General features: G+C 35.4%; 1 protein-coding gene across 3 annotated transcripts in view; it reads right to left on the bottom strand.

Annotated features, from left to right (window-relative positions):
- Positions 1 to 236: 236 nt before the first annotated feature.
- LOC117334788 (chromodomain-helicase-DNA-binding protein 1-like) overlaps positions 237 to 24935 on the bottom strand; it is a 43443-nt gene continuing 18744 nt past the window's right edge. For 2 of the 3 annotated variants that reach the window (XM_033894589.1, XM_033894590.1), the window contains 28 exons: positions 24257 to 24444; positions 22250 to 22377; positions 21793 to 22009; positions 21444 to 21533; positions 20750 to 20940; positions 20332 to 20467; positions 19824 to 19876; positions 18867 to 19173; positions 18435 to 18506; positions 17983 to 18132; positions 17605 to 17753; positions 16898 to 16997; positions 16066 to 16222; positions 14818 to 14936; positions 14482 to 14699; positions 12643 to 12785; positions 12246 to 12381; positions 11797 to 11947; positions 10516 to 10626; positions 10130 to 10387; positions 9652 to 9777; positions 9231 to 9409; positions 8797 to 8905; positions 7710 to 7867; positions 5864 to 6016; positions 3345 to 3455; positions 2760 to 3014; positions 237 to 2531 (listed from right to left, as the gene is read on the bottom strand). In XM_033894589.1, the coding sequence (XP_033750480.1) occupies positions 2378 to 2531; positions 2760 to 3014; positions 3345 to 3455; positions 5864 to 6016; positions 7710 to 7867; positions 8797 to 8905; positions 9231 to 9409; positions 9652 to 9777; positions 10130 to 10387; positions 10516 to 10626; positions 11797 to 11947; positions 12246 to 12381; positions 12643 to 12785; positions 14482 to 14699; positions 14818 to 14936; positions 16066 to 16222; positions 16898 to 16997; positions 17605 to 17753; positions 17983 to 18132; positions 18435 to 18506; positions 18867 to 19173; positions 19824 to 19876; positions 20332 to 20467; positions 20750 to 20940; positions 21444 to 21533; positions 21793 to 22009; positions 22250 to 22377; positions 24257 to 24444 (4319 nt within the window). In that variant the 3' untranslated portion in view covers positions 237 to 2377. The remainder of the gene's footprint in view (positions 2532 to 2759; positions 3015 to 3344; positions 3456 to 5863; positions 6017 to 7709; positions 7868 to 8796; positions 8906 to 9230; positions 9410 to 9651; positions 9778 to 10129; positions 10388 to 10515; positions 10627 to 11796; positions 11948 to 12245; positions 12382 to 12642; positions 12786 to 14481; positions 14700 to 14817; positions 14937 to 16065; positions 16223 to 16897; positions 16998 to 17604; positions 17754 to 17982; positions 18133 to 18434; positions 18507 to 18866; positions 19174 to 19823; positions 19877 to 20331; positions 20468 to 20749; positions 20941 to 21443; positions 21534 to 21792; positions 22010 to 22249; positions 22378 to 24256; positions 24445 to 24935) is intronic. The other variant, XM_033894591.1, reaches the window with a different exon arrangement.

The following is a 24935-nucleotide window of genomic DNA, read 5'->3' as shown; positions in this document are numbered from 1 at the left end:
CACCATCCTTCATAAACACAGTTTGTACTTGTATAACAAATTTTCCTAAAGCTATTACTTCTCTTTATTCTTGTGAAACCATATCCACAGAAATCACTGTCTATGACCTGTTAAAATACTGACAGATAGGCACACAAACTCATTATAGAATTCAGACTATTTTGATAGAAATTTGTCTTGTGTTCTAAACTATTTTTATATCCTATGCACATAAAATATTTTATTTTGCTTTTATATAAATACCTACCAGGACATTTGTTTTTAAAAGAGGTTATTAAGTTTTCTCACAGTTTAACCACAGCACCAGTCAATTCAAACCCAGGTGACCCGTGCTGTCCGCCTTTGTGACCCCAGTGCTAGCAAATATTAACTTTCATGTAACAAAGATAAATTAAAACTTCACAGAACATTAACAACTTATACCTACAAAATACAGACAGCAAATATTTTTGTGATGTTGAAACTAACTCCATAGTGGCCCGGCCAACTATCCTTTTAAAGTATCTGAAATATTATCTTCCATGAACTACAAATTTAATTCAGATAGTTTTCACATCCCAATGGCATCACCCTGTAGTATCTTTTTGAAAAGATTTCCTTAAAACTGTTGCTTGTTCAACAAACAATTTCATGTTTTTGTAATGCCTATATTAGATGTGTTTTCCAGATTTTGTTTTCTTCTTTATCAAACTCTGAAGTCTAACTTTTGTTTTTAAAAAGATTTTAAAAATCCGAAGTTCATAATTTGCAATATTACAATTTTGTTGTATTTTTTTTTCCCAATCTGACGTTTTGATTAATAAAGATAACTCCACAAATAACAAGGACAATTGAAAAGCTTGCCTGTATTGTATCAAATTAGACAATTTTTATTCCATATGATATGGGAGGAACTATTGTAATAGTAATAATGTAAGTATTATCATTTAATAAGATCTAAATCAATCTTAAAAACTGAAAAATGCCACAAACTAACATGAAAATAAGGAACTTTACTGGAAAACATTGTCCAGTGTATCAATTCTGTCTCTCCTCCGTATCACAATATACACCTCTATTATAGCACAATGGTGTCTACCCACTTGTAGCATGTATATTAAAACTTCTTCAAATAAATCTGGTGTGGTTTCGAACATCTAGTTTAAACCCCAATTTAAACTTGCTTTAAAAATAAATTATTTGATATACAATATCAAGAAGAAAATAACGTCAACAAATAACAATTCATTTTGCACTACTTCACATTTTGTTGTTGACAAGCTGGTCATACCTCCTGCATGTACAGTAGCATTCAACTTAAAAATTGTATCCTCACTTGCAACATTTAAACAATTCATATACAATATTTTCAAAAACAAAATCAAATAGAACATGTTATTTTTGCAGTGTCTTTGTTCTTATATTAGCCATCTTAGATTTCATTTATTGCTGAATATCCCAGTTCAACAACCAATTCTGACGACTTAAGGGTATATCCTACCTTCCTATGATGTACACCTTCTGTTCCAAAATTGTAAATATCAGAAACACAGGAAGCTCATTTTTTAAATTTGAATTTAAGCAGAGTTTAGTATCAGATGACAATTTTAAATCAACATACATGAACTGAACAAAAATCATGTAATGTTTAATAACCAACTGTAGATTTTCTAATCCAAGGGAGATAATCATCATAATTATGACATGCAAGGTAGTTTGGTCTTGATGTGGTTTTTTTATATTAAGTCTTAATCTGAAACAAGTTAAATATGTATCAGGATGCTCTTTATACTGATTTCTACAACAAACGTTAACTGATCTTCTCATCCATGCCAGAAGGAGGCAGTTTGTGTGTATCATTAATGGATGGTCTATAAATTGTGTGTAATGTCAGAAAATAAGAGTATCTTTATGTAAACACTGTGTATGGATTCAGAGGTTCACAAGTTAATTACACGTCTAGACCACTCCAATAATGGAGTACACAGTATCAGGTCACACATGTATTCTGTAGCACCATCCGTTGCTTCATCTATAGTCCCTGTTGACTCAAACAGCACCCTACACACTCTCTCTCATACAGTCAGGCTCACAGAAAACCGGACACGAGATTCTCGGTCAGACATATTCTTCACTGCAGCAAGAGATGACGATGATGGCAATTTTAAATGGTCTTGCTTGAGATGAATTTGCGATAATTTCATTAAAGTTCCTACAATGACAATGTAAGGATGATACCAGCGTCACACTACACACACATATATCAGCCAAACTGTCCCTTTGTTAATTCAAAGCAGCTATATATTTGCGAGTGTAATGTTGGACGCTGAAGGATCCCAATTCACTTTGATAAGCATGAACACAATGAGACCAGAATGAATCAGCTGCTCCCCTTTCGTCAGTGTTTCCCGTGCAGTTCACTGCCTGCATTGGAATATGAAGATCCGTCATTACTATGGTCTTCAGCAAGTCTAGGGTCTTTTAAACTACTATACGATCGTCTATTATCAAAATTGTCACTTTTCCTTTTCCGATCGGAATGAGAAATGTAGCTGAAATATAAGAAAGATACGTTATTACAACAACAAGAAGCACATTGTATTTTAGAGGTTACAGAAACCATAAACAAAAGAAAACATGCTAACTGAAAATGGCAAGTTCATCCACATCCTCTTGCAAAACAAATTAATTGCATTTAGTCGGTTTACAGAAATAGTTGAGGTCCCACAGTGAAAAATTTATTGGAATAATGTAAACATACTGGCTGTACAGATACTTACTTGTCACCACTCGGCCGTGCAAAGCCCCTTGATGAACCTCCACTGCCTCCATAGTCTCGGTGACCAAACTGACCATAGTCTGGCCGTTGGTAATCTCCACGATCATTCCTATCATTACGTTCACTGCGATAGTCTGGCCTGTATTTCCCACTACTGTGATGGTCTGACCGGTCATGGTGGTGAAATGATGTGTTGTCTCGATGAAATTGTTTTTGACTCCCTGACGAATATTCACGCCTGCCATCATTGTTGAACCTATATAAACAATATTGAAATAGTTACTATATCTATCTGCAAATAAGCCCCTGCTCACAGATAAGTCCCTTCTTCATTTTTGCAGAATCATCAATTTTAAAACATTAAGTTAAAGGTGGTTCACAAATAAGCCCTCCACAAATGTTAATATAGAACTTTTCACTTGGAGAGGGGACTTATTCGAGGATAAATAGGGTTAAATGCAGAGAAAATAATATTCCCTTCCTCACAACTGCAAATAATACCAATTATTTAATTCAAACTGAAGAACGACTTTAATTTTCTGAAACTGTCCTAGGTGAGTAGTACATTTCATATTACATGACTGACCTATGATGCTCGCTGGATCCATATTTATGTTCATTGGCATGGAATCCTCTGTATCCGTCCTGGTGTTGTTTGGGTCGTTTATAGGTGGCGGCTCCACTGCCATCGCCATATCTGCAAAGCCGAAGTAGAGCATTTGGTTAGTGTATACCTATTAATCCCCCTTAATTCCATCCAACTCTGCATCTCTCCGGCGGCTTCATCAACAACCTCAGCTACCACTGTATCAAAGTGGAGATTCTCCATACAAGACACAGAAGTTCTTCTTAGGAAAAAAAAATTGAGACAGTTTATAACATTCTGAGCACTATTGCTGTTTTCTACACCACTTATTACTTAAGTATGGTGTAAAAAGCTGTTCACGCAAGGTCTATATAATAATATATTCTCAAACTCGCATTTACCCAACCTGTTCTGATGATAGATTATATTATAGAACATTGGATTTCTGTAATAGAAGTGTACAGGTTTAAAATCATTTCATCGTAATTAAAAATAAAGTCAGGCAATGCTTTGCTTGATAGAAAAGGTATTACACAAAGCATTTAAAATTGACAACTTTTTGACCGTGAACAGAACTAAACAAAAACACAAAAAAAAAAAAAAAAAAAAAAAATTCAGAAGGGAAACATGCATTTAGTTCCAACATGCCTAACTCTGATTATATCATACATGCCATGCACATTTGTGTTAAACCCCTACCACACTATGGTGAATATGTCAGAAGAGTTTTATATCAATATTACAGCAGTCTTAAATGACATCAATTAATTTATCAGCATATTTCATGTCACACTTTTTTGGTATTTATGGTTTGGCACAAAAAGCACTTCCTGGTGAAAAACTAAATAGAGGCTAAAAGCCATTGTACACCTGTCCAAGTTATCATATAAGAGATAGATGACTGTAATCCGGCCTTGGAACCGAGAATCACACTGTTGAAACTGCTCAGTTGTATTGGCTCAAACAAAGAACGATACACATTTCAACTGTGAATATGACACTTAATATGCTTTTTCTTCACCTCTTCGACAGCTTTGCATCAGAAAGTCACAACAAAATATCCTTTATTTTAAAGAAACAAACTTGACCTCTGACCTTGGATTTGTGACCTTGACATTAGTCAGATGACCTAGTTTGCTTCTTATCACCATTATGTTTCATCTAAATCTGGAAAGCAAACTCAGTAAATTTTAGTTTAACATCTATACAAGATATCAAATGTATCTGGTATAATGTAGGAGTCTGGTAGAGCTGTTTCAGTAATCATTCACAGGCAAACGCACAGATGGACAGACAATAATTTGTGTATTAAACCGTCAGCTGGTTTTGCAAAGTTCCATTTCATATTTTCACGGTAAACATTCAAAAACAATTCCTAAGACTTGACTAATCATCAAATTCCTTGACGCGAACATGTGACGTTCATTTTCAACTTCAGGATCTTGACCAGACCTCAAAGGGATCTTGACACCGACCAAATCACATGTAACTTTTATTGGTTCTATGTCATTTGTGTATGTTTTGTCTCTATTCTTTTCTAGATCCTCAATTAACAAAATGTACCATTTTTTTACGCAATCAAATTTTCATAACTACAGAAACAAAACAAACCTACACAAAGTACTTATGAAAGTTCTCGGGGGAAATACGTTCTGTGAAAAAGAAATAAAGGGGGATTTTATCAAAAATCTATCTATCAAAAATCTATCTGATCGGTCTGAAAATTGACCATACATAGGGATTAAGGCAATGGACGAACGATTTGAGCTCATCATGACATCTAATGGTGTTGGGTTCAAACTCTTCATTCAAGCAGAGATCTATTGTCAGAACTGCATACATAAAGCTAAAGGAATAATCCTTTATCAGTTAATTTACACACCTGTATGAATCATATACCAAGTTTATTCTGTACTGAGGAGCTATGACAACTACTATGGATTTTACGGCAAAGTTCAGTCACACAGAAATGCACTCACTGTAGTATTAAACATGTCCACATTTGATGACAAATTGATCTTGGGAGTTCAAACATTTTAATGGGGATTCCAAATCAACAAATTAGTTCTACAGCTAAAATTTTCCAGATAGTCTTCAAACATATTTCAAATGAAACAAAATCTTAAAACAAACGATGTTAAAGATTTAGACAGTAAAAATTAATTCGGACAATTCTTTGTGAGAGAAAAAAATTGTAACTTGTAACACACAGACATAAAAGTGAGGTCCTCACACCTTTCTAGAATAATGTTGATAAATAGAAGACTTTACAATTTTTCCACACTGGTGGCTTTTAATGAACAAGATCATCGATTTAGAAACAGATACTCTAATTTAGTGTGATGGGGATGTAATAAACGACTTTCAAATATAAATGACTATCACTAACATTTGTTTAGTAAGATCACATGTAATTATTGAAGGTCTATTTAACAAGAACCCTAGAAAAATAGTGAGGTCCAGAGTGTGTGAAAGTACACTCTTCATCATGTTTAGGGGCTCGCATCAACACAACTTGCCTATTTCTGGTTGGATCATCAGGTCGGGCTAGTGGACTGGCTTGTGTCCACCTATCAGCGGGACTAGATTTTGAGTCAGTGCGCTGACTGGCACTGTCTCGCCCTCCTTTGGTGGCTGCACTATGCCAGGGACCGTTACTATTAGAGGCAGAACTGAACCACGAGACAGAAATGGAAAGAAAAACAAAATAATTTTAACAACGACAACAAACAACATTGACTTACGATGGTATGGGTTTACAGAGAGCACAAAACACCAGTGACATTTATCTATCATTCAAACTTTCCCTAGTTCTAATGTTTTACTTATATTGCAACCAACATGGAGCATGTTAATGTAGAGTGTAGCAAAAGAAAATGAGACAAGTGAAATGGATGGACAAGAGGAGAGCGAGAAAGAAAGGCAAGTGGTGCAATGGAGAGAAAACAGTTGTTAGCCATGTCATTGAGGTCAGTTTAATGCAACTTCATTCAGGACAAGTACAGTCATACCAGGTGGGAGGTGGTAAGAGAGATCAGTTTCCATTTGTTTTCTGGTTGATTTGAGAAAAAACAAGACCTCCACATATGAGCATTGTTGTTTCTTCCCCTACAGAAAATTGTCAGTTATTGTCAATTTAGCTTTTCCAAGTTAACTGTTTCAGTAAGTGTTGGACTGTGATGCCTGAAAATGACTATCTTGTTTACATAGTGACACAACAATCACAACTATCTATAACAGAAAGTATGCAAACACAAAGTAAACAAAATAACTGATGAATAAATAATGAACTGAATCACTAAATATAATGCATACACGAGGAGACAATCTGAAAAGATGCAAGACTGCTCTACTTCAACATAATCTATTAACACAATATTAATAAGTCTTGTCACATGTAGATATATGGGGTGTGTAAATTTCTACATCCTTTGTCAACCCTCTACATCTTAACTGAAATTTTGGTAAAATTAATGCCAGCATTGCAAATAAATCCTCAGTAGGCTTTCAAATTATAAATTTATCTTGAAAATATTTCAATGTTGAAATAAATACTGCAAAACTAAATTTAAACCTGAAAATTAAGAAAGTCACAGTATCTGTAGTTGTTATATAATTTTTTTTTTTTTTTAATTTTTGTCAGATGACTTGGATGCCAACTATTTTTGTTTGAAGAAATATCTGTTCCCAAAATGGAAACTCTTTTATGTGGGAGATAATAACACCTTATAACTTGCATTTTTTTTTAAATTCTCAGTCTGATTTGAGTAATTATTACATCTATAATTTGTGGTTCAAACCGAGTCCTCAAACAAGGTTAATGCATGTCAAACCTTTTTCAAAATAGTTACACTGCTATGTTTCAGAATAAATAGTCTTTTCATTGACAAGATTAAAATAAATTGATCTTTTCAACTCAAAATCAGGATTACATCTGTGAAGCAGGAAAAAGGGTGTATCTGGCATACATATAGAGGTGACAAGAGTATACAAATAATACAAAACATATTTTATCCAATTTTTCAGCTTGCCATCTTCTGCATGCAGTAAAATTTCCTGCTGTCACTGGGGTAAATAGTCAACTCACTAATTGTGAATCTCACTGAATCAAAAATGTGTTTATAAATATAAAATGAAGGCTTTCTCTGTTCAATCTCCAAAACCTGTAAGACTTGAATGTATATGCTGGTAATTTTAGGTTTTTGAAATGTTTATACTTATGAGACATGCATTTCCGATATAGAAAACATTTAGATTTCTTGTCCTCTCACCAGGAAATATGGCAGGTTACAAACATTGCATGGTACACATTCCACAGTACAATACAGATGCTACCACAGCCCATTCAAAACTGACAATACTTACTTTTTGTGCTCTTTACTGCTCCAGTGGTCCCCGCTATTGTGCATTGGTTTTTGCGAGTGCTCCTTTTTTACGTGGTCTGTGTGGTCAAGGGGCCGTTTGTGGCCAGATTTGTCGTGTGACGTGGAGTGGTGGTGACGCTCCTGAGAATGAGGTTCGATCTGGAATGACAAACACTTTCAAGTTAAACAGTGAACAGTTATCCAAATCCATCATTCACTCACAAGGAGGGAAGTTCAGCCTAGCAAGACAAAACATTTTATCAGTTTCATAAAAAAAGAACTTTGAATTTTTAATGGATTAATGGAACCAATGATAAACACAACAAATAATTTTCTATCTACAGATTAATTCATATAACAAGACGAAAAGTAAACCTTCATGCAGATGATTCAACACAGAAGAAACTTTGGAATATTCCCTGTAACAAGGTAGAAAATAACTGTGGTTAACATTTATTTAATGTAAATTTCTAAAGCTTCAATGTTCCATTTCTCCACCAGAACTCGCTACTTCAATGGATACATTCAGTCTATAAAAGTGAGCGATACTTCCATCCAACCTGGAATTGTGTACAAGGATAATTCTTCCAGGGACTAGAAAATGTCTACAAGCCATAATCATACTGCTCCTTGGCAAAGTAATATCTATGTCTGATAAATACAAGTGTCTGTGAATTGTAATGGTGACCTTGACCTTAAAATCCTAAACAGTGAACTAATTTATGATATTCTTACACATGACCTTTTTACCTTAGCTTTGTATCATGAAAAGATGAAATTTCCAAAAAAAAAAAAAAAATGTGATAATTTTCTATCAATAGTAACAATGGCCTGGATCTGACCAAAGGGGCATGAAAAATTAACTCATTCATTTGTATTCTCATGTAGTTTGAGCAACATCCCAAATGAAATGAAGCTTCTAGGTTGATAACAATTAATCAGGACAGGATAGGATTAATCAGGACAGGATAGAATGTAACAGGACACAATGGTATGAGATGGACATGCCCAACACTTGTATGAACCTCCCTAAAATGGCATGGCTGCAGAAAAATCATGAACTCTTCTTAATGATTCACTCGACTTACATCTTCCTTCTCTTTGTCTTCCTCTCGTTTTCGATAGGCTCGTTTATACAACTTGTGTAGTTTTTGATCATCAAATTCTGTGAATTTCGACACGAATATCCAAAGGTGACTGGAAAAAGAATCGTAGATATGTTTAATGAAACTGAAAGGCAAAAACATCTGGACAGAAAACAATTCAAACTAAAACCTATTTAAAATTCATTATTATTTTCAAATGAATGGTTATTTTATTCATGTCCAACTATATCCCTCTGGTAATGTTTTACCTGACTGAAAATTTATATACATTTAAGGTGACTTTTTTTTAACTATGATAAACCTAGTGAATTATAATCCAAGTCTGGAAATGAATACTCTAAAACATATCCTGTTACATTTTTTTTGTAAGAAGGGTTCATTTCTGTGAATGTCATCTTATTTTTTTGCTCTGTTACCTTCTCCACTGTTTGATAATATCTGGGTCGTTATACTCGGCCAGACATTCATTGATGCGGTCACCAATTTTCAGTAGGCAGTGCTTGGTATGAACAACCTGTTCTTTCTCTGTGAGCCCCTCATCAGGATTGTCCAGCCTCTTCAGTGCTCGCTTGACTGGTCTCATCATCTCCTTACACTACAACAAATACTCTTAAATCACAAACCAGCAGCAGCATTAGTGAAACCAACTTATTATAAGTTAAAGACATTTACAACACAAGTAATGGGAAACACCATTCTTATACATCTGTGGACAATTCAACCAAAGATGGTGAAAAGGAAATGGCTCCAAAATGTTATCAATTTCAGAAGTAAGAAATGACTTTCCCCCTGCCAGTAATGCTCAGAAATATGTTCTAAGCTGGCCAAGAAACTGACCTTTGCAAATACGTTAGATGGTAACTCAGCACCAAACTCTACTTCCATGGCTATAGCTACCGGCTCCTTCTCAGCAGTGATATGTACAGGACCAGATTTGTTCTTTTTATTTTTTGCCTTTGCTCCCTGAATAAGAAAAACGTTACGAAATGTTTAAAGCTTGTTGTCCTTACTTTCGTATTTTTATATAGGCAGACATATTGCCACTTTTATATTTCACATGTATAATGGACACTACAAATATTTTGTCAAAATTCATTGATTGAATGATATAAATTAAACAGTGGACTTACTTGGTTTTACCGCAACTCTTATTTTAACTGTAAACTGAATCTTCAACATTTTATTTTCACAGATACAGTAGAAGGAAGCAAGAACAGTTGTATTTCTGAGAAATCTAAACATCGTTCAACTTTGATGTCATTTAAAATTCTATCACGATTCCCATCAAGTTCTCTCAGATAGTAACCGTTCTAACCTTCTTTTTCTTGGCTTCTCTGTGGAAGTCGAGAGAATCCTTAGTATCCTCGTCATCAGCCATGTGGGACTTTGCCTCCTTTTCACTATTGTCTTTTTTCTTTCTTTTCTTGACAGGACTTTCTGGAATACTGTCTAGGGTAGTTTCATCCTTCACTGGATGATGCTGGCCAATGTCAGAATCAGATAAATCTTTTTCAATCACCTCAGCTTTAGACAATACTGGTTTCCTTTTTCTTTTGGTTTTAACTACTGGAGTCTATGAAGAAAAAGATAGAAAGAATGAGAACAAATAATTAAAAGAGCTTTGAATGACAGAGAAAAACACATTTCTGCTGTCAAAAATTAGATCATTGAAATGTAAAGGCTTTTAAAATCAGAGCTTACAATTCCATGCTTCTCGATATCAAATTGACGTTTCAGCACTTTGAGGAGGTATTCAGCTCGTGTCTGTAAATGCTTGGCCTGGGGCTTGAGGTCCCCACCATCCGGTAGTATCTGTAATCAAGGAGAAGTATACAATGCCATGAAAAAATAATCAATTGGTTCGAAGGCCCACCTGCATCCAAACAAATGTAGCCGCATTACCGATTTTATTGCAATACTTGGGAGATAAAGGATAAAGGATTGTTCCATGGCGATTGGGACATAGACGTTTCCCGACAAACTGAAACAATGCCATGTTTCATTTTTGTTAAAAATTTAGCTGTTTCTTTTTGAAATTTATGAACACAGAAGTTTCTTCAAAAAAATTCTTGAAATAAAAATCGCCCTGATCTGTTTTGTGTCAAATAAAATGAGAAAAAAATACCGCCCACCCCATCTATTTTTTCAAAAGTTGGCCTGAGAACCAATTATAGTCAAACCTGCTCCAACGGCCACCTTGAATAAGCGGCCACCTCCGTTAAGCGGTCAGTCTTTGGTCCGCCCGATGGAACACTATATAATGAACCTTAAATAAGCGGCCACCTGTCTAACGCGGCCAACGGCCACAAAAATCTGTTGAAAAAAGAATTGGACAACAGGCCGTTTCTGGCCAACCTGGTTTAAACAGCCACCTGTCTTAAGCAGCCAATATCTATCGGTCCTTTGGGTGGCCGCTTAATACAGGTTTGACTGTAATTAATTTTATATATATACTAAGTAAAGAATTTTTTATTTGTTTAGTTTCTAACACTACATATCTACAAACAAAATATGTCTGCCAACAAAATATGTTGTGTTGCTATCAACAGGAAAAAATCTATGAAGTATATAATATAGTCGAGCACCTTGCTTGGTCATGCAAAAGATCAGAGATCTAAACCCCTAGTGATCAAGACTCCGGCATAAATGAATTATTTTTTAACAAAAATGTGACAGAGGTATAGATGGAAGAATGGATAAATCATTTCATGATTAGTGTCAATGTTGATAAAAATGAAGCTTAAAACACAGGCAGTATACGATATTACTGTATCCAAAGAGTCCTGAAACCTATGAGAAACAAGGCAGCCAAGGATTTACATACTTAAGTCTCTATTTGAGTTAACATCTAAACAGCCCTTCAACATATGGTAACAGATCAGGATCAGTTTATCTGAACAGACTTCCAAGAATATAAGGAATATTTGAATTTTTTCCCTTTCACATCCCCGACAATTGCTGGGATCAGTAGATTGACTGTACCTTGTCATGTAGGTTGAGGCAGGGGTCCATTTTGATTGCTTCCCAGCTGCCCATGCCATACTCGTGGATTCCCTTGAGAAGATTACTGTCTTCCTCTATGTCCCATGGACAGTCCCAGTGCACCGCCTTCACATGTGCAGTTAGACGGTACCTGTAAACAGTCAGTTACGTAAGATTTTTATCACCCATTCCGACATAAGTTAGAAAGTAGAAATAATATCAATAACGCTTGAAGAGGTATAAAGGAATTAACCTTGTAAATTGTCATGTAATGATTTAACAAATCTATAAACTGATTAGTTTTACAATGAAATGGCTCGCCCGCAATATTTTCTATAGAAAACAACTAAATTCAGAAACAGCAATTAATTCAATCATAATTAATTTACGAATGCTGCTAAGTTTTGTATGTATCCTACACTTCTGCCAAATAATACTATCCTACTTACTTGCTCTTTAGCTCCTTGTTGGATGGTATTGTAACAGCTAATGGTTCTAACTCCTGTTCTGCCTTCATTAAGGACTGGGCATTAACCGTTACACTAGAAATCTTCAAAGTCGGGCCTCTGTGTGTCTTCTTTCCAGCTAGTAATCGAATACAATAGAAATAGGCAAAATACTTTAAAATAAGAACTTCACTCTTGCCAGATAACAGAATTTTTGAATGTTCAAATGAAATTTTAGTACTTTAACAGCATATTTTTAAAAAGAGTTTTGTCTTTTTAACATAAAATGGATAGAAAATGACGAAAATAGCAGTTAACTTTTCCTAAAATAAACATTATTCCTATAGCTTCGTTAGTCAAGGGCATACATCTAAAAGTTATTACCAGAATCAATACTCACCCTCAAAGTTTGGATCTCCCTCTAGCTTATTCTTATATTCCTCCATGGCTACTTCACAGCTGTGCTTAATTGTTTCTGCCAGCCGCTTCAAATCAGTCTCTGACTTCTCTTGAAGTTCTGCATCACAAGCCACGGAGTCTAATCTAATAACAAAATCAAAAGATAAGAATCTCAATGACATGATTATTAGCCTTTATGTCCCTTTAACTTGAAACTAGTTAAATAGACAGCTTCCCCAATACGGCAAAATGAACACCAGATAAGACCCTTGTAGATACCCATCCCATAACTATCTACCATAAGTGAAATAAAAATTTACCAACAATTAAAAGAAACGAGAAACTGGATAAGTGAGGTAAGTCAGGTAAAGAAAGCTATTCCTAAAGAATGGAAGGACAAAATCAAGGGAGATAATGCACGGGTAAATGTACAAACTGACTCTGATTTATCAGTCCTTGATAAAGGAGTGGGTGTAAAACTTGATCAGGTAAATAATAAGTTTCTTTACTTAGCATTTATAAGAAAAAAGAAATCAGAGTCATACTGCAGAGGTATGTGGGAAGATTTGTTTAAGTTAGAAAGCAGTGGTTTGATTTTTCATGAATTATTTGAATTTATCAATGATATCTTAATAGAGAATAACGAAAAATTTTTCAAATGGACGCTATTCCATAATATTCTTCCAAATGGAATCTTACTTAAAAGATGGAGTATTATTGATAATGATGAATGTTGTATATGTAAAGTTAAGGATGATTATAAACACTATTTTATTGAATGTCAATGTGTAGACCCATTGTGGAATTTGATACATGATCTTTTACAAAAACATAATTACAATGTTCAGCTAAGAAATATGTATTACATCGTGATAGGATATAAGATTGTTGATAAGAAGTACAAAGAATTTAACATTCTTATGTCCCTGATTGGTTATACAATATATAAACACTACCACATCTCTAATAGAAGGGTCGACAGTTGTTCAATTGTGTCTTTATTCAAACATTTTCTTGAGAGAAAATTACTCCTACAACGATATAGAGATATAAAATTATTGAAAAGCATAGCAATGTATTTAAACGAGTAACATGTAAAAAACGAATAAAAAAGAATGATTAAAAGAATCAATAGAGAATGTGCAATGATGATAAACATGGCTCTGCGAGCTTATTAGCTCTTAAAATGTACTAAAACATAAAGTTATGATCTATGTGTAAAGATGGGTAAATGAAAGTATTATGTTTACATGAAAAGGGCGTATTGGTGATATATACGCTGCGTGTGTACTGATGGTGATGGTGTTTTTACTGTGAGTATTCTCTATTTTTGTGTGGGTCTGTGTATAAACAAGCACGTATATGCAAGTATGCTGCCGTTAGTATAGAGTTTCTGCTTCTGTTTTAAGGGTACGTGTGTGCAAGGGTGTGTGTGTGTGTGTTTGAAGGAGAGAGAGAGACAGACAGACAGAGACAGAGAGAGACAGAGAGAGAGAGACAGAGACAGAGACAGACAGAGACAGAGAGAGAGAGACAGAGAGAGAGACAGACAGAGAGAGAGAGACAGAGATTATTACTTTCGAGGATGAAATTATGAACACCACGTTTGTATGATATGTATAACGAGAAATGTAAAAGCATGGTAATGAAATATGAATGAGAAGTTGGACTATATACATATAATATTAAGATATATCTATGAGCCTATATCTGAGCATAAAAAAAAAAAAAAAAAAAACTATCTACCATAGACAATCTCTCTCACAAAATTAAAGAAAAAGATAAATTCTCATTTTAAGTGGATTCTACAGTTTTCAGCATGGGTCAGAAATGAACTTGCCTCGTCATAGGATGACCAAACTTTTTGAAGCTTTTGATAAATCTCCTAATCTCAGAGTCTGTGAATCCCTTCACAGCCTCTTTAGCTATGGTTCTTGGACGTCCTCGTTTCTTTGGGCGATCTTCCTCCTCGTCGTCATCACTAGAATCAGAATCATCGGCATCATTTTTCTTTTTTCTTCTTTTCTTGTTTTCATCAGAATCATACTCTTGTTGGAGCTAGAATAAAGAAACAAATTCTTTTAAGTTATGATGATTATACAAAGATTATTAATCTATTCAACACCAACTAATGAATATTTTTAGCATTATAAATGTACCAGTTTTTGTGAGATACCTGTTGTATAGTTTTCCTACTGCGGGGAGGCAGATTTAGTTCCAGTAACTGTTGCTGTCTCTCCTCTTCCTCAATTCTACGGATGTCACTTTCAGGAATTATAGCATCCCACATTTTCCCTGAAATATTCAAAACCATGACAGTAAATGCTAGCCATAAAAACAAGAGGCCCATGGGGCCTGTATCGCTCCCCTGGTTGGATTTGACCAAATAAAGTTCATGTTCAATTCCTTTTGTTTGTCCATCTCAAACAATGCTATATATGGTTATAGTGTGGGGATCCCAACTGCTTTAAAGAAACAATGAAGTCCAGACTCACCAAGTTTACAACATGCATTAATAACTTTATGACTAGTAGCGATTTAAAGGAATTACCTCTATTTCCCGTATTGGGTCGGGCCCCGCCCTGCCCCTTTGGCCCCTTGGGGGTCAGTCATCATTTATGCAAAATCTGTTCCCCTTTCCCCAAGGTTGTTTCCGACTAAATTGGGTTTACATCCATTCATAACTTTATGTCAAGTAGTGATTTTAAAGAATTGCCTCTATTTCCCTTATTGGGCCCCGCCCCTCTGGCCCCTTGGGGGTCAGAGTCACCATTTATGCAAAATCTGTCCCCTTCCCCCAAGGATGTTTCTGACCAAATATTGATCAAATCCATTCATAACTTTATGACTAGTAGCGATTTAAAGACATTACCTCTATTTCCCCTATCGGGCCCCGCCCCTTTGGCCCCTTGGGGGTTCAGAGTCACCATTTATGCAAACTCTGCTCCCCTTCCCCCAAGGATGTTCCTGACCAAATTGGGTTCAAATCCATTCACAACTATGACTAGTAGCGATTTAAAGGAATTGCCTCAATTTCCCCTATTGGGCCCCGCCTCTCGGGCCCCTTGGGCATCAGAGTCACCATTTATGCAAAATCTGAACCATTTCCGCCAATGATGTTTCTGACCAAATTTGGTCAAAATCCAATAAGAACTTTTTGACTAGTAGCGATTTGAAGCAAATGTTGACGGACGGACGCTGCACCATGACATAAGCTCATCGGACCTTCGGTCCAGGTGAGCTAAAAAAAAACATTCTCTCAACCATTATGTACAATGCTACTCAGGATAACTTTGCCTTGTAGTATTTTACTTTACTTTCATTACAAAATATCTTCAATCTAAATGAATTTTGGAACCCTGGACAGTGAAACTCAACATACATTATTAGGTAGAACATTATAGAGCAGCATCTGTATTCTTACCCGTATCTTCATGGTTACTTTCTCCAAGACGTTCAATTTCCTCCTCTTCCAAGTTATCAAAGCTGACAACCTTAAACTGTGAGAGAAGGTCATCTCCCACTGTAGTTGGCTCCACTTCCCTAGTTTCTGCACGCTGCAGGATTTCATCAATATCAACCTAAAACAAAACAAACTAGATGAACTTCATGTTAAATGTCATGACCCTTGTGACCGCAGAAGTAGGTCAAAGCCATCAGGATACCTACATAAATGTCATCAGCCTATGCCCAATAGTTCTTAATCAGTTGTTAAAAGGACGATTGATATCAAACTATATCATGCAGTCCATCAGGACATATGAGATAGAAATTATTTGATTTATAAGTTCTTATGTACTGTTTGGTTTTACTTCGGTCATTAAGGTCAAGGGCTGCATCATCTGTGTGCAAAATACATGCTAGTAGTGAATATGTGTGTGTTTGAGGAGGCTATATGGTCGTGTTTGTATCTTTGTGATGGTGAAAAACTGATGTCAACTCAGTAGTGCTACCTCACTGAAGCTTACTGGTGAACCAGGAAGACACTTCATTGGTTCACATTATACCGACAACAGGTTGAACATTTTATCACAGCAGTATAGCTGTTTCAAATAGGTTCACAAATTAATAATAAACTCATAAATATATTTCCTGGTTCGTATCTATTTCAACAACATAAATACATACAACAGTATTTGTCTTGATTTCATGGTATCTTTAGAACTTATTTATGGATTCTGCATCAGCTTTTATGAAGACAGGGACAAAATCTAGGTTTAAGGTGGTGATTAGGAACCATAACTGTGACTACATACCTGTGGTTCCTCATCGTCACTATCACATTCTTTGAATAATTCCTCGGCACCAAATTTGAGAATAGCACTCAACTCTTCCTTCTTGAATGGGGTGGAATTACTGTGGGAAACAATTTTTTTTGCCATTAGTTAGTTATCCCTGTACTTCAACACATGATCAACAGTATATTATTATGGATACCTGGAGTTTGGAACCAGGAATTGGCATTAAAATCAAGCTCAGTACAATACCTCAGGAGTCTGAACTTTTTAAAAGAAATATATTAAATTTTCCATTGTTTATACGCAGAATGCGGTTTTCGGACTGGTTGAGATTTTTTCCCCCCATACCTCTATGAAAAAAAATGATCTGAAAATGGCACGAAAAATGTAAGGTCACAATATGTTCGTTGATGTTGCGTATTTATGAAAATTGATCCCTTACAAGATCAGTTAAATTGAACATAAAACATATTTTCACTTTGAAAATCAATTTCAAAAATTAATTATAAGCATTGATGTCTATTATTTTTTAGTTTCATAGGGGTATGAAAAAATTTTGTTTGCAAACTTTTGGATTTTTTAAGAATGAATAAAACAAAAGCAAACTCAAATGAGATTCAGATCCTGCTCAAATATAACCTCCACCAAACCGGTTTTTCCATATCAATATTGAGCTCATCAAGTCCATGAGATAATCTGCTCTTATTTGCCTTGCTGATACACACCTGGAGGGAACATGGCCACGGTCAAGTACTGTCCGGCCAGTTGTATCCATTCGCTGGATGACCAAGTGGTCGAGCACCATCTTGCGTTTTGCTCGCTCTACAATGTCTTCCTCAACGCTGCCTTTTGTGACCAGTCTGTACACACTCACCTAACACATACAGGTCACATTTAAGTAAGGATAACTCAAAAATATGTTTAAGAATTTTCATTAATCCAGTTGACTTTATTTCCTTTCTATTCTGGATACAATCCTTTTACTGATCTGGGTGTCATAACAAGAAACTTAATTTATTTTGATATGATATTTTGGGCAGTAAACTTCCAACAACTTAATAATCCAGTTTACTTTAAAGGTAGTTTCTTCATGCATGTTATACCTGATTCTTTTGGCCAATTCTATGAGCTCTGGCCTGGGCCTGGAGATCGTTCTGTGGATTCCAGTCACTATCAAATATAATGACTGTGTCGGCTGTTGCCAAGTTTATACCCAGACCGCCTGCTCTTGTTGACAGGAGAAAACAAAAGTCCTAAAATGAGAAATCGACAATGCATATATATTTCCTTCATTATCATATTTGATCAATGGTTGATAGGAAAGTTAGAGGGAGTTTTCAGCACTTCCCTTTGAAAAGATAGTTTTGGGGTACTTTCTGCCTGGAAATCTCACTCGAGAAATACCAACATTAAAATTCAAACAAAAAGAAAATGTTTTCATTCAAAGAATATAATTAAGTTTGAAATTGATATGAGATTATTATATTTCCCATACAGTGTCAAAAACTTGGGACTAGAAAATGAAAGACCTAATGATCAGAGTTTGATCTCATACCGGCGATCCTTCTGCATTAAAATGATCTAGAGCTGCCTTCCTTAAATCCCCTCGTATAGAGCCATCCAGCCTCTGTTTAATAAAGAAAGTTCATATTCCCGTCAATAAAAATACACATAAGTTTCAACATCTGAATACTTTCAAGTTACTATGTACTAACTTTCCTCAAACAATCCATAGACCCTGTGAAAAATGTCTCGATATGAATGCCCCTACTCCAAAACACAACATCCATGGTTTATAAAGACATTATTTATCTATGAATTGGAAGATGACCTACATAATCCACCCCCAAAAATAAATTGGCTACATAATGAATATTTTTGACCATCTTTTCTTCCATTTCACTACACACAATTCATGTTGATGGTCGATCCAAGATCTTACTGGTCAACCTCCATTTAATACTGGAACACAAAGTTACAAACGTACCTGATGATTGAAATGTCTGGCCTTGAGATACTCTGATATCAAGTCCAGCATGCGTACCATCTGTGAAAATATTAGCACTCGGTGTCCCGTTTCCTTCAGTCGACACAACAGTTTGTCTAACAACAACAACTTTCCACTGCCCTTCATTAGGGCCTGAAACTTGTCCATAGTCATTTCGTCATCAGGCTGACGGATTAGCTGTGTGTGGTTACAACACTTTTTCAGTTCCATAATAATGTTCACAAAACTTCCAATATTACCCTTTAGACCTTTAGACAATGCCTTGTAGTTTTTCGTGAGAATCCATCTGAAAAATTTCAAAAGAATTACACATAATTATATGTCTCGAGTGTCTCGGCTTATTCATATGATTAAGATGTGCCATTATGATAGCTTAATATGTACTTAAGAGAGAAAATGAATGAAATTTAGACTTCAACAGAAAAGCAACATCTATGTCTCACTTCTCAAATACATTGCATGCGAGACAAAAATAGCTTGATACCAATTTTAGTATTTTCTGCTTCTTCAAATCCAAAACTAATATCTATCATCTTCATATCAGTTCAAAAGACTTTAATATAATGTCCATAATTAATATATTTCACCACGAAATCATGCACAGGATGTCAAACATGAAGAAAACCGGTCATGTAATACAACTACACAAACCTGTCTTATTGACCACTTGTATAGTGACCCCTGTATATAACAATCACTTCAATTGTATCTATCACACATATTTTTGACAGACCAGGAGTTATTTATTCCCTTATTTGGTATTCAAAACAATTTTGGTATTCAAAGCAATAGTGACAACAGACTCATCAGTTTACTTGTGTTTTGATATTACAGGAAATAACATACTGCATACACTACATGTTTCAGTTTATCATATATTTCCATATTCCACATATCATATAAACAGTGCACAAGGAGTAAAGCAAATTCACTTACTTGTAGTACTGTTTTTGCAGTGAAGTCATCTCCACACGCAGAATTTGTTCAGTCTGAAAAATAAGATTTCATTTTATGCTTTGAATTATCAAACACATAATCTGCATTTATATAAAAAAAAATTTTTTTCATCAGCGGATCCTCTTGGCATGAAAAAAGTCATACAACACAACCAATATGATATTTAAAAGTGTGACGTTTCGATGAATACACTATCACCTTCATTATTAGTCTGAAGGTGTTATATAACTTCTATCATATTTACATTACCAACCTGATGAAAATATTCCAAAGATTGTGAATAATGATTTCAACTTAATCAGTATCTCACAGCTGATCAAATGCTTTTAAAATAATTCAGACCTAATTTCCTTTTTTCTCAGACTTGCATATTTCTGCGAGTACAGAATTAAATAGCCCTCAAGGTTGAAATTATTTTGCTCTTCATTGAATAATACAGTATTATAAGGATTAGTTTAAACAATCAGACATTAACATGAGGTTATACTTTAGCTGGCAGTGACTTTTCCACATCTTTTTTCATCCGGCGAAGTAAGAAGGGTTCCAATTCTTTGTGCAAGTTGGTAAATCCAGTTTTGTTCTCTGAAGAATGCATTCTTTCAAAGTCAGACCAAGCATCAAATCTGTAAAAATGAAATTTTCATATGAGGAACAAGATCACATTACAGAAGACTTATAATCAATCTAACAATCATTTTAGCATGGCCATCATAAGAAATTCAGAAATTGTCTATTTCAACATGAACCTCACTTCTCTACTTTTTTCCAGATTATTCGATGTTTATATGAATTATGAGCATCATCAGCAATCTACAGTGACAAATCTGAGGAACAGATTCTTTCTATTTTGGTACTTGTCTCATTTTGTTCTTTCATGAACATGAAATTGGGCAGAGGGCACATACTTGTCTGGCATGATGAAGTGAAGAAGGGCCCAGAGCTCCTTCAGTGAGTTCTGGAGAGGTGTTCCTGTAATGAGGAGACGATGGTTGGAGTGGAAATCAAACAACGATCTGTACAGAAGGGAGTCATCATTCTTCAGGCGATGGGCCTCGTCAACCCCAAGGAAGGCCCACTGTACACCCCCAAGGAAGGACTGCAAATACGGAATATCACAAAAATTAATTCACACATGATCACATTGCAGTTAAGCTTCAACTTTCTAGGAAACTACTCAATTTCTTTTTTTATTGCTTCAAAATCTTGAAATCGCATTGTTTTCAAATTTATGGTCTTCAGATTACCATTCTTAAGTTACAACTGTTACTTTTCAGGTTTCAATGTTTTGTAAAACAGTATATCAAATACTTTCATCAGAGAGCGAAACGGTTCAAAGTAAAATGTTGGTAATCAAATACAATGTATTTATTAACACAAACTACACAAGAACTATAATTCAAAACTAGAAAATGTCTCTAAGACATAAATGCCCCGCTGCAATTTGACCTTGAAGCAAAGTTTGGGGAGGATCGCATCAGCAGTTCCTGAGATAAGCTAGTTACATTGCATCGGGACAGGACGGACATGAGTAACACTATATGCCTCCCCATTTCATGGCGGGGGCGTAATAAATGAATTAAAATCTATGCTAAAACCCACCTTGTCTTTCAATAAGATTTCATATGTAGTTATTATCACATTGAACTTTAATCTTTTGTTCCCAGGGTGGCACCATTCAAACTCTCTAATCTGGAACAACAAACAATTCTAATGACTTTTTCAAAAATGTTATATTGTTTACAGACAAAGAAAAAAGCAAAAGGCAACTACATTGTGTGGCTTGATTTTGTTCTTTTATCAATTGATCGGCAGTTATCAGTTATCTAGCCAGTATAACTTAATCTGCGGTAAAACAAGTCCATGATCTCTGGGCTCGAATCGATCATTTTATGATCATTAGAAAATATATTCTAAAATGTGGAAAAAATAATTTAAAAAAAACACTTGCCTTGTTTCTACTTATGATGTCACCCATATATATCACAACATTCATTTCAGGTGCCCAGGTTTCAAACTCGCGTTGCCAGGCGACAACAGTTGAGAGTGGCACAACCAGGAGGTAGGGACCATGAAGCTGGTAAGAGTTATGGAGGATGGAGATGAATGAGATCGTCTGTATAGTCTTACCCAGCCCCATCTCGTCTGCTAGGATCACACTGTTCTCCCTACAAAAGTAATACAACATTATACACGTTTACCACAAATATACACCAAATATCAAATGGGCTGTATAGTTAATGTTATGGCTTGTTGTCTGAATAATAACATGTGGTCAAATAGCATCACTGATTAAAAAATAATTTCGGTACTTCTTGCAATTTTTCTTGTATTTCCATCTGAACCAGAGACAGAGAACTTTGTGCAAAAGAGTCCAATATCTATCCATTTATACTTTACACACTTACTTGCACCATGCATGCATGAGCCAGTTAACTCCATTCAGCTGATAGTCTCTTAGCTCCAAAGAATCCACACCCCCAAGAAATTTTGGCTGGAGTTTCAGAGGTACAAATTTAGGACGGGACTTCAGAACCTGAACGAAACACAGAAAAATAAATACTAAGTACAGTGCATTCCGCTTAATTGGGTTGCCTATTTGCGGGGGCTTTTTACCCGATTAACCGACTTATGCAATTAGCCGAAATGCACATCTCCATCTTGGATTTGGTCCGTAATGGTTGTCAGGCTTGGGTCGATTTTAGATGAAAATATTTGCGTTTATTATTGTTAATAAACGGTGTTTTTGTTTGTGCTTTTACTGATGTCAAATTGTCAGATTACCATTACTAATTGTAATTGTAATAATAAAACCTTACAACTTGTTTCTTATTCGTGACACGGTACACAATAAAGTAGCCCTTCAAATCGGGGCCATACATCCCTGTTTCATCCACGTGTTCCTAATTTAACATACGATCTAAGGACTCGCCGACAACTACAGCTAAAATCATTTATGTTTATCATAGAGGCATATCTTGTTTGCTTTGAAGTTTTTAATATTCCATATTATTTTCAATTGCCAAAGCACAGAGATCGGAGAAACCAAGTTTATTTGGGTCGTTTCCTTCCGTATAAATACGACCTTGACACTGGCAGTCATGATAAAACAACACGAAATCCAATTTGGTGTTTTTATTAACCAGTTCTAATCCTTACCTGAGTAGGAATTATAAGCTAACGTCGGGCGTCTGTCCTTTTATCTGCTCGCTACTGTTTTTTTTTAATAACTCACCTGTGTACCGGTGCCGTCACATTTCCCCGTGGCGAACCCCTCACTTTTAATTCGCCACAGTTATCGGTGATATCAATTGGTCTGTAGCAATGTCAGACCCAGGTCAAAACCTATTGTTTTGGTTTCTGCTTCGAAGATTTTACATCCCAGAAGTAAAAGTTTAACTGTTTAGTAGCTTAATTATGCTTTTAAACCCCCATTACATGGGCCTGCTGCTGACTCTAAAAATAACATTTAATATTTTACCCACAATGCTTATTGATTTCCTGTTTGGGGGAAAACCCCACGAGGCAGAACAACAACACAGTTCTCTAAACATGACAAAAATCTGACATAACATTATTGTTTAAGGTAATATTTTACCGTTTTTTGACATTATAACCATCTTAATTACCCTATTTGTTGATAAATGTCTAAAACTTAAAGGTATACGTGATGACGTTCGTGAAAATTGGAGCTTTTCTATTTTTTGGGTCAGATTATCATAGTCGAATAACCGAAAAATACGACTTTTCCAACCCAATTAAACGATTTTTTTAAACATGATTCAAGAGAAAATGGTTCTGGTTTTTGAATTTTTACCCCAATAAACGAAATACCCTATTAAGTGTTACCCGATTAACTGGAATGTACTGTATTAACAATTACCGATTGTAAGGGGGACCCCAACAGTCATACCATTGTGTTCAGTATCCCAAACTTTCTGAAAATGTTATTCAGCATCCCTAAAAACCCCTATGTACCAATTTTTACCCAAATCCAAAATTGGCTCTGGCAGTCATCTTGGATTTTATGATTGCGGAAAAAAACAAACATGCATTCACACCCCCTGCCCTGAATGAGTATGTTTGTGAAGTTTCATGAAGATCCTCCCAGTAGATTTTGAGAAAAGTGACGAAAACCCTGCAGCGGTAGAAATGAGAGCAAAAACAACATCGTCTCCCCACTTTGTTTGGGGACATAATTAAGGATGGGATTTCAGAAAGAAACAATTGGAATTACCTCTTTTAAAATGTCTGGTTTAGAGTAAATAGAACCTATCTTTAACCCAAAACTACACTGGGATATTTTTCCTGCTTTCAAGGAAAGTACAATCCAATTCATTTCTTCATTTATGAAAGGCCTTCTTTCTTTCTTTCTTTCATTTTTTTAAATTGCATTGTGGATACAAAGAACCTACCTTTGAAAGCTTTGTAGGAATTTTTTGTGATTTGTTTCGAGCCTGGTACTCATCAACAGTCGACTGGAATTTACGGGAGACCAGTTCGCCTTCCTCCCACGTACACTCCGAGTACGGCAGTCCCATCCACTTACATAAGTAGTCTGGGTAGCCATTATTCTCATTAGCCATCTTTTGGTTGGAATGGGCTGTAAATGCCAACATATAAAGATTAATAAACATTTCTTTCCATCAACCGCGACAAAAAAGGTGATTCACAACAAACTATGTGATTCTAATACATCTGCAGACTTTATTGGTGCTTTAATACAAACTTTTTGTCTTTATTTTGAAGCCCAGAACAAATGATTTATGGTTTTTGTACAAGTGGTAATACTCAAATATTAGGAATGACCCTCATATATAAAGCGAACAACATGTAGGGTTATATAACAAGTAGTATCACCTAGAAAGACCTATAATATTGCTTTGCCTAATTAATATCTTTACTTCATAGAACCAGAACTTCAATTATGACATTCACTGTTGCCACCTCGGCTGACAAACAGGGTCAAGCTACGGTACATGATATTGTGGTTGGACGGATACATATTTAAAAGCCAAGACAAAAGTTTCCCAGTGGATTTTACAGGGCAATAATATCTAAAACAAAGTTATAGTAACAATGCCTTTGGTCCTC

This window comes from Pecten maximus, chromosome 9, assembly GCF_902652985.1.
Source record: "Pecten maximus chromosome 9, xPecMax1.1, whole genome shotgun sequence".
Taxonomy (NCBI): Eukaryota; Metazoa; Mollusca; class Bivalvia; order Pectinida; family Pectinidae; genus Pecten; species Pecten maximus.
Note: the sequence above shows the minus strand (reverse complement) of the source record. Positions and strands in the feature narration are given on the sequence as shown.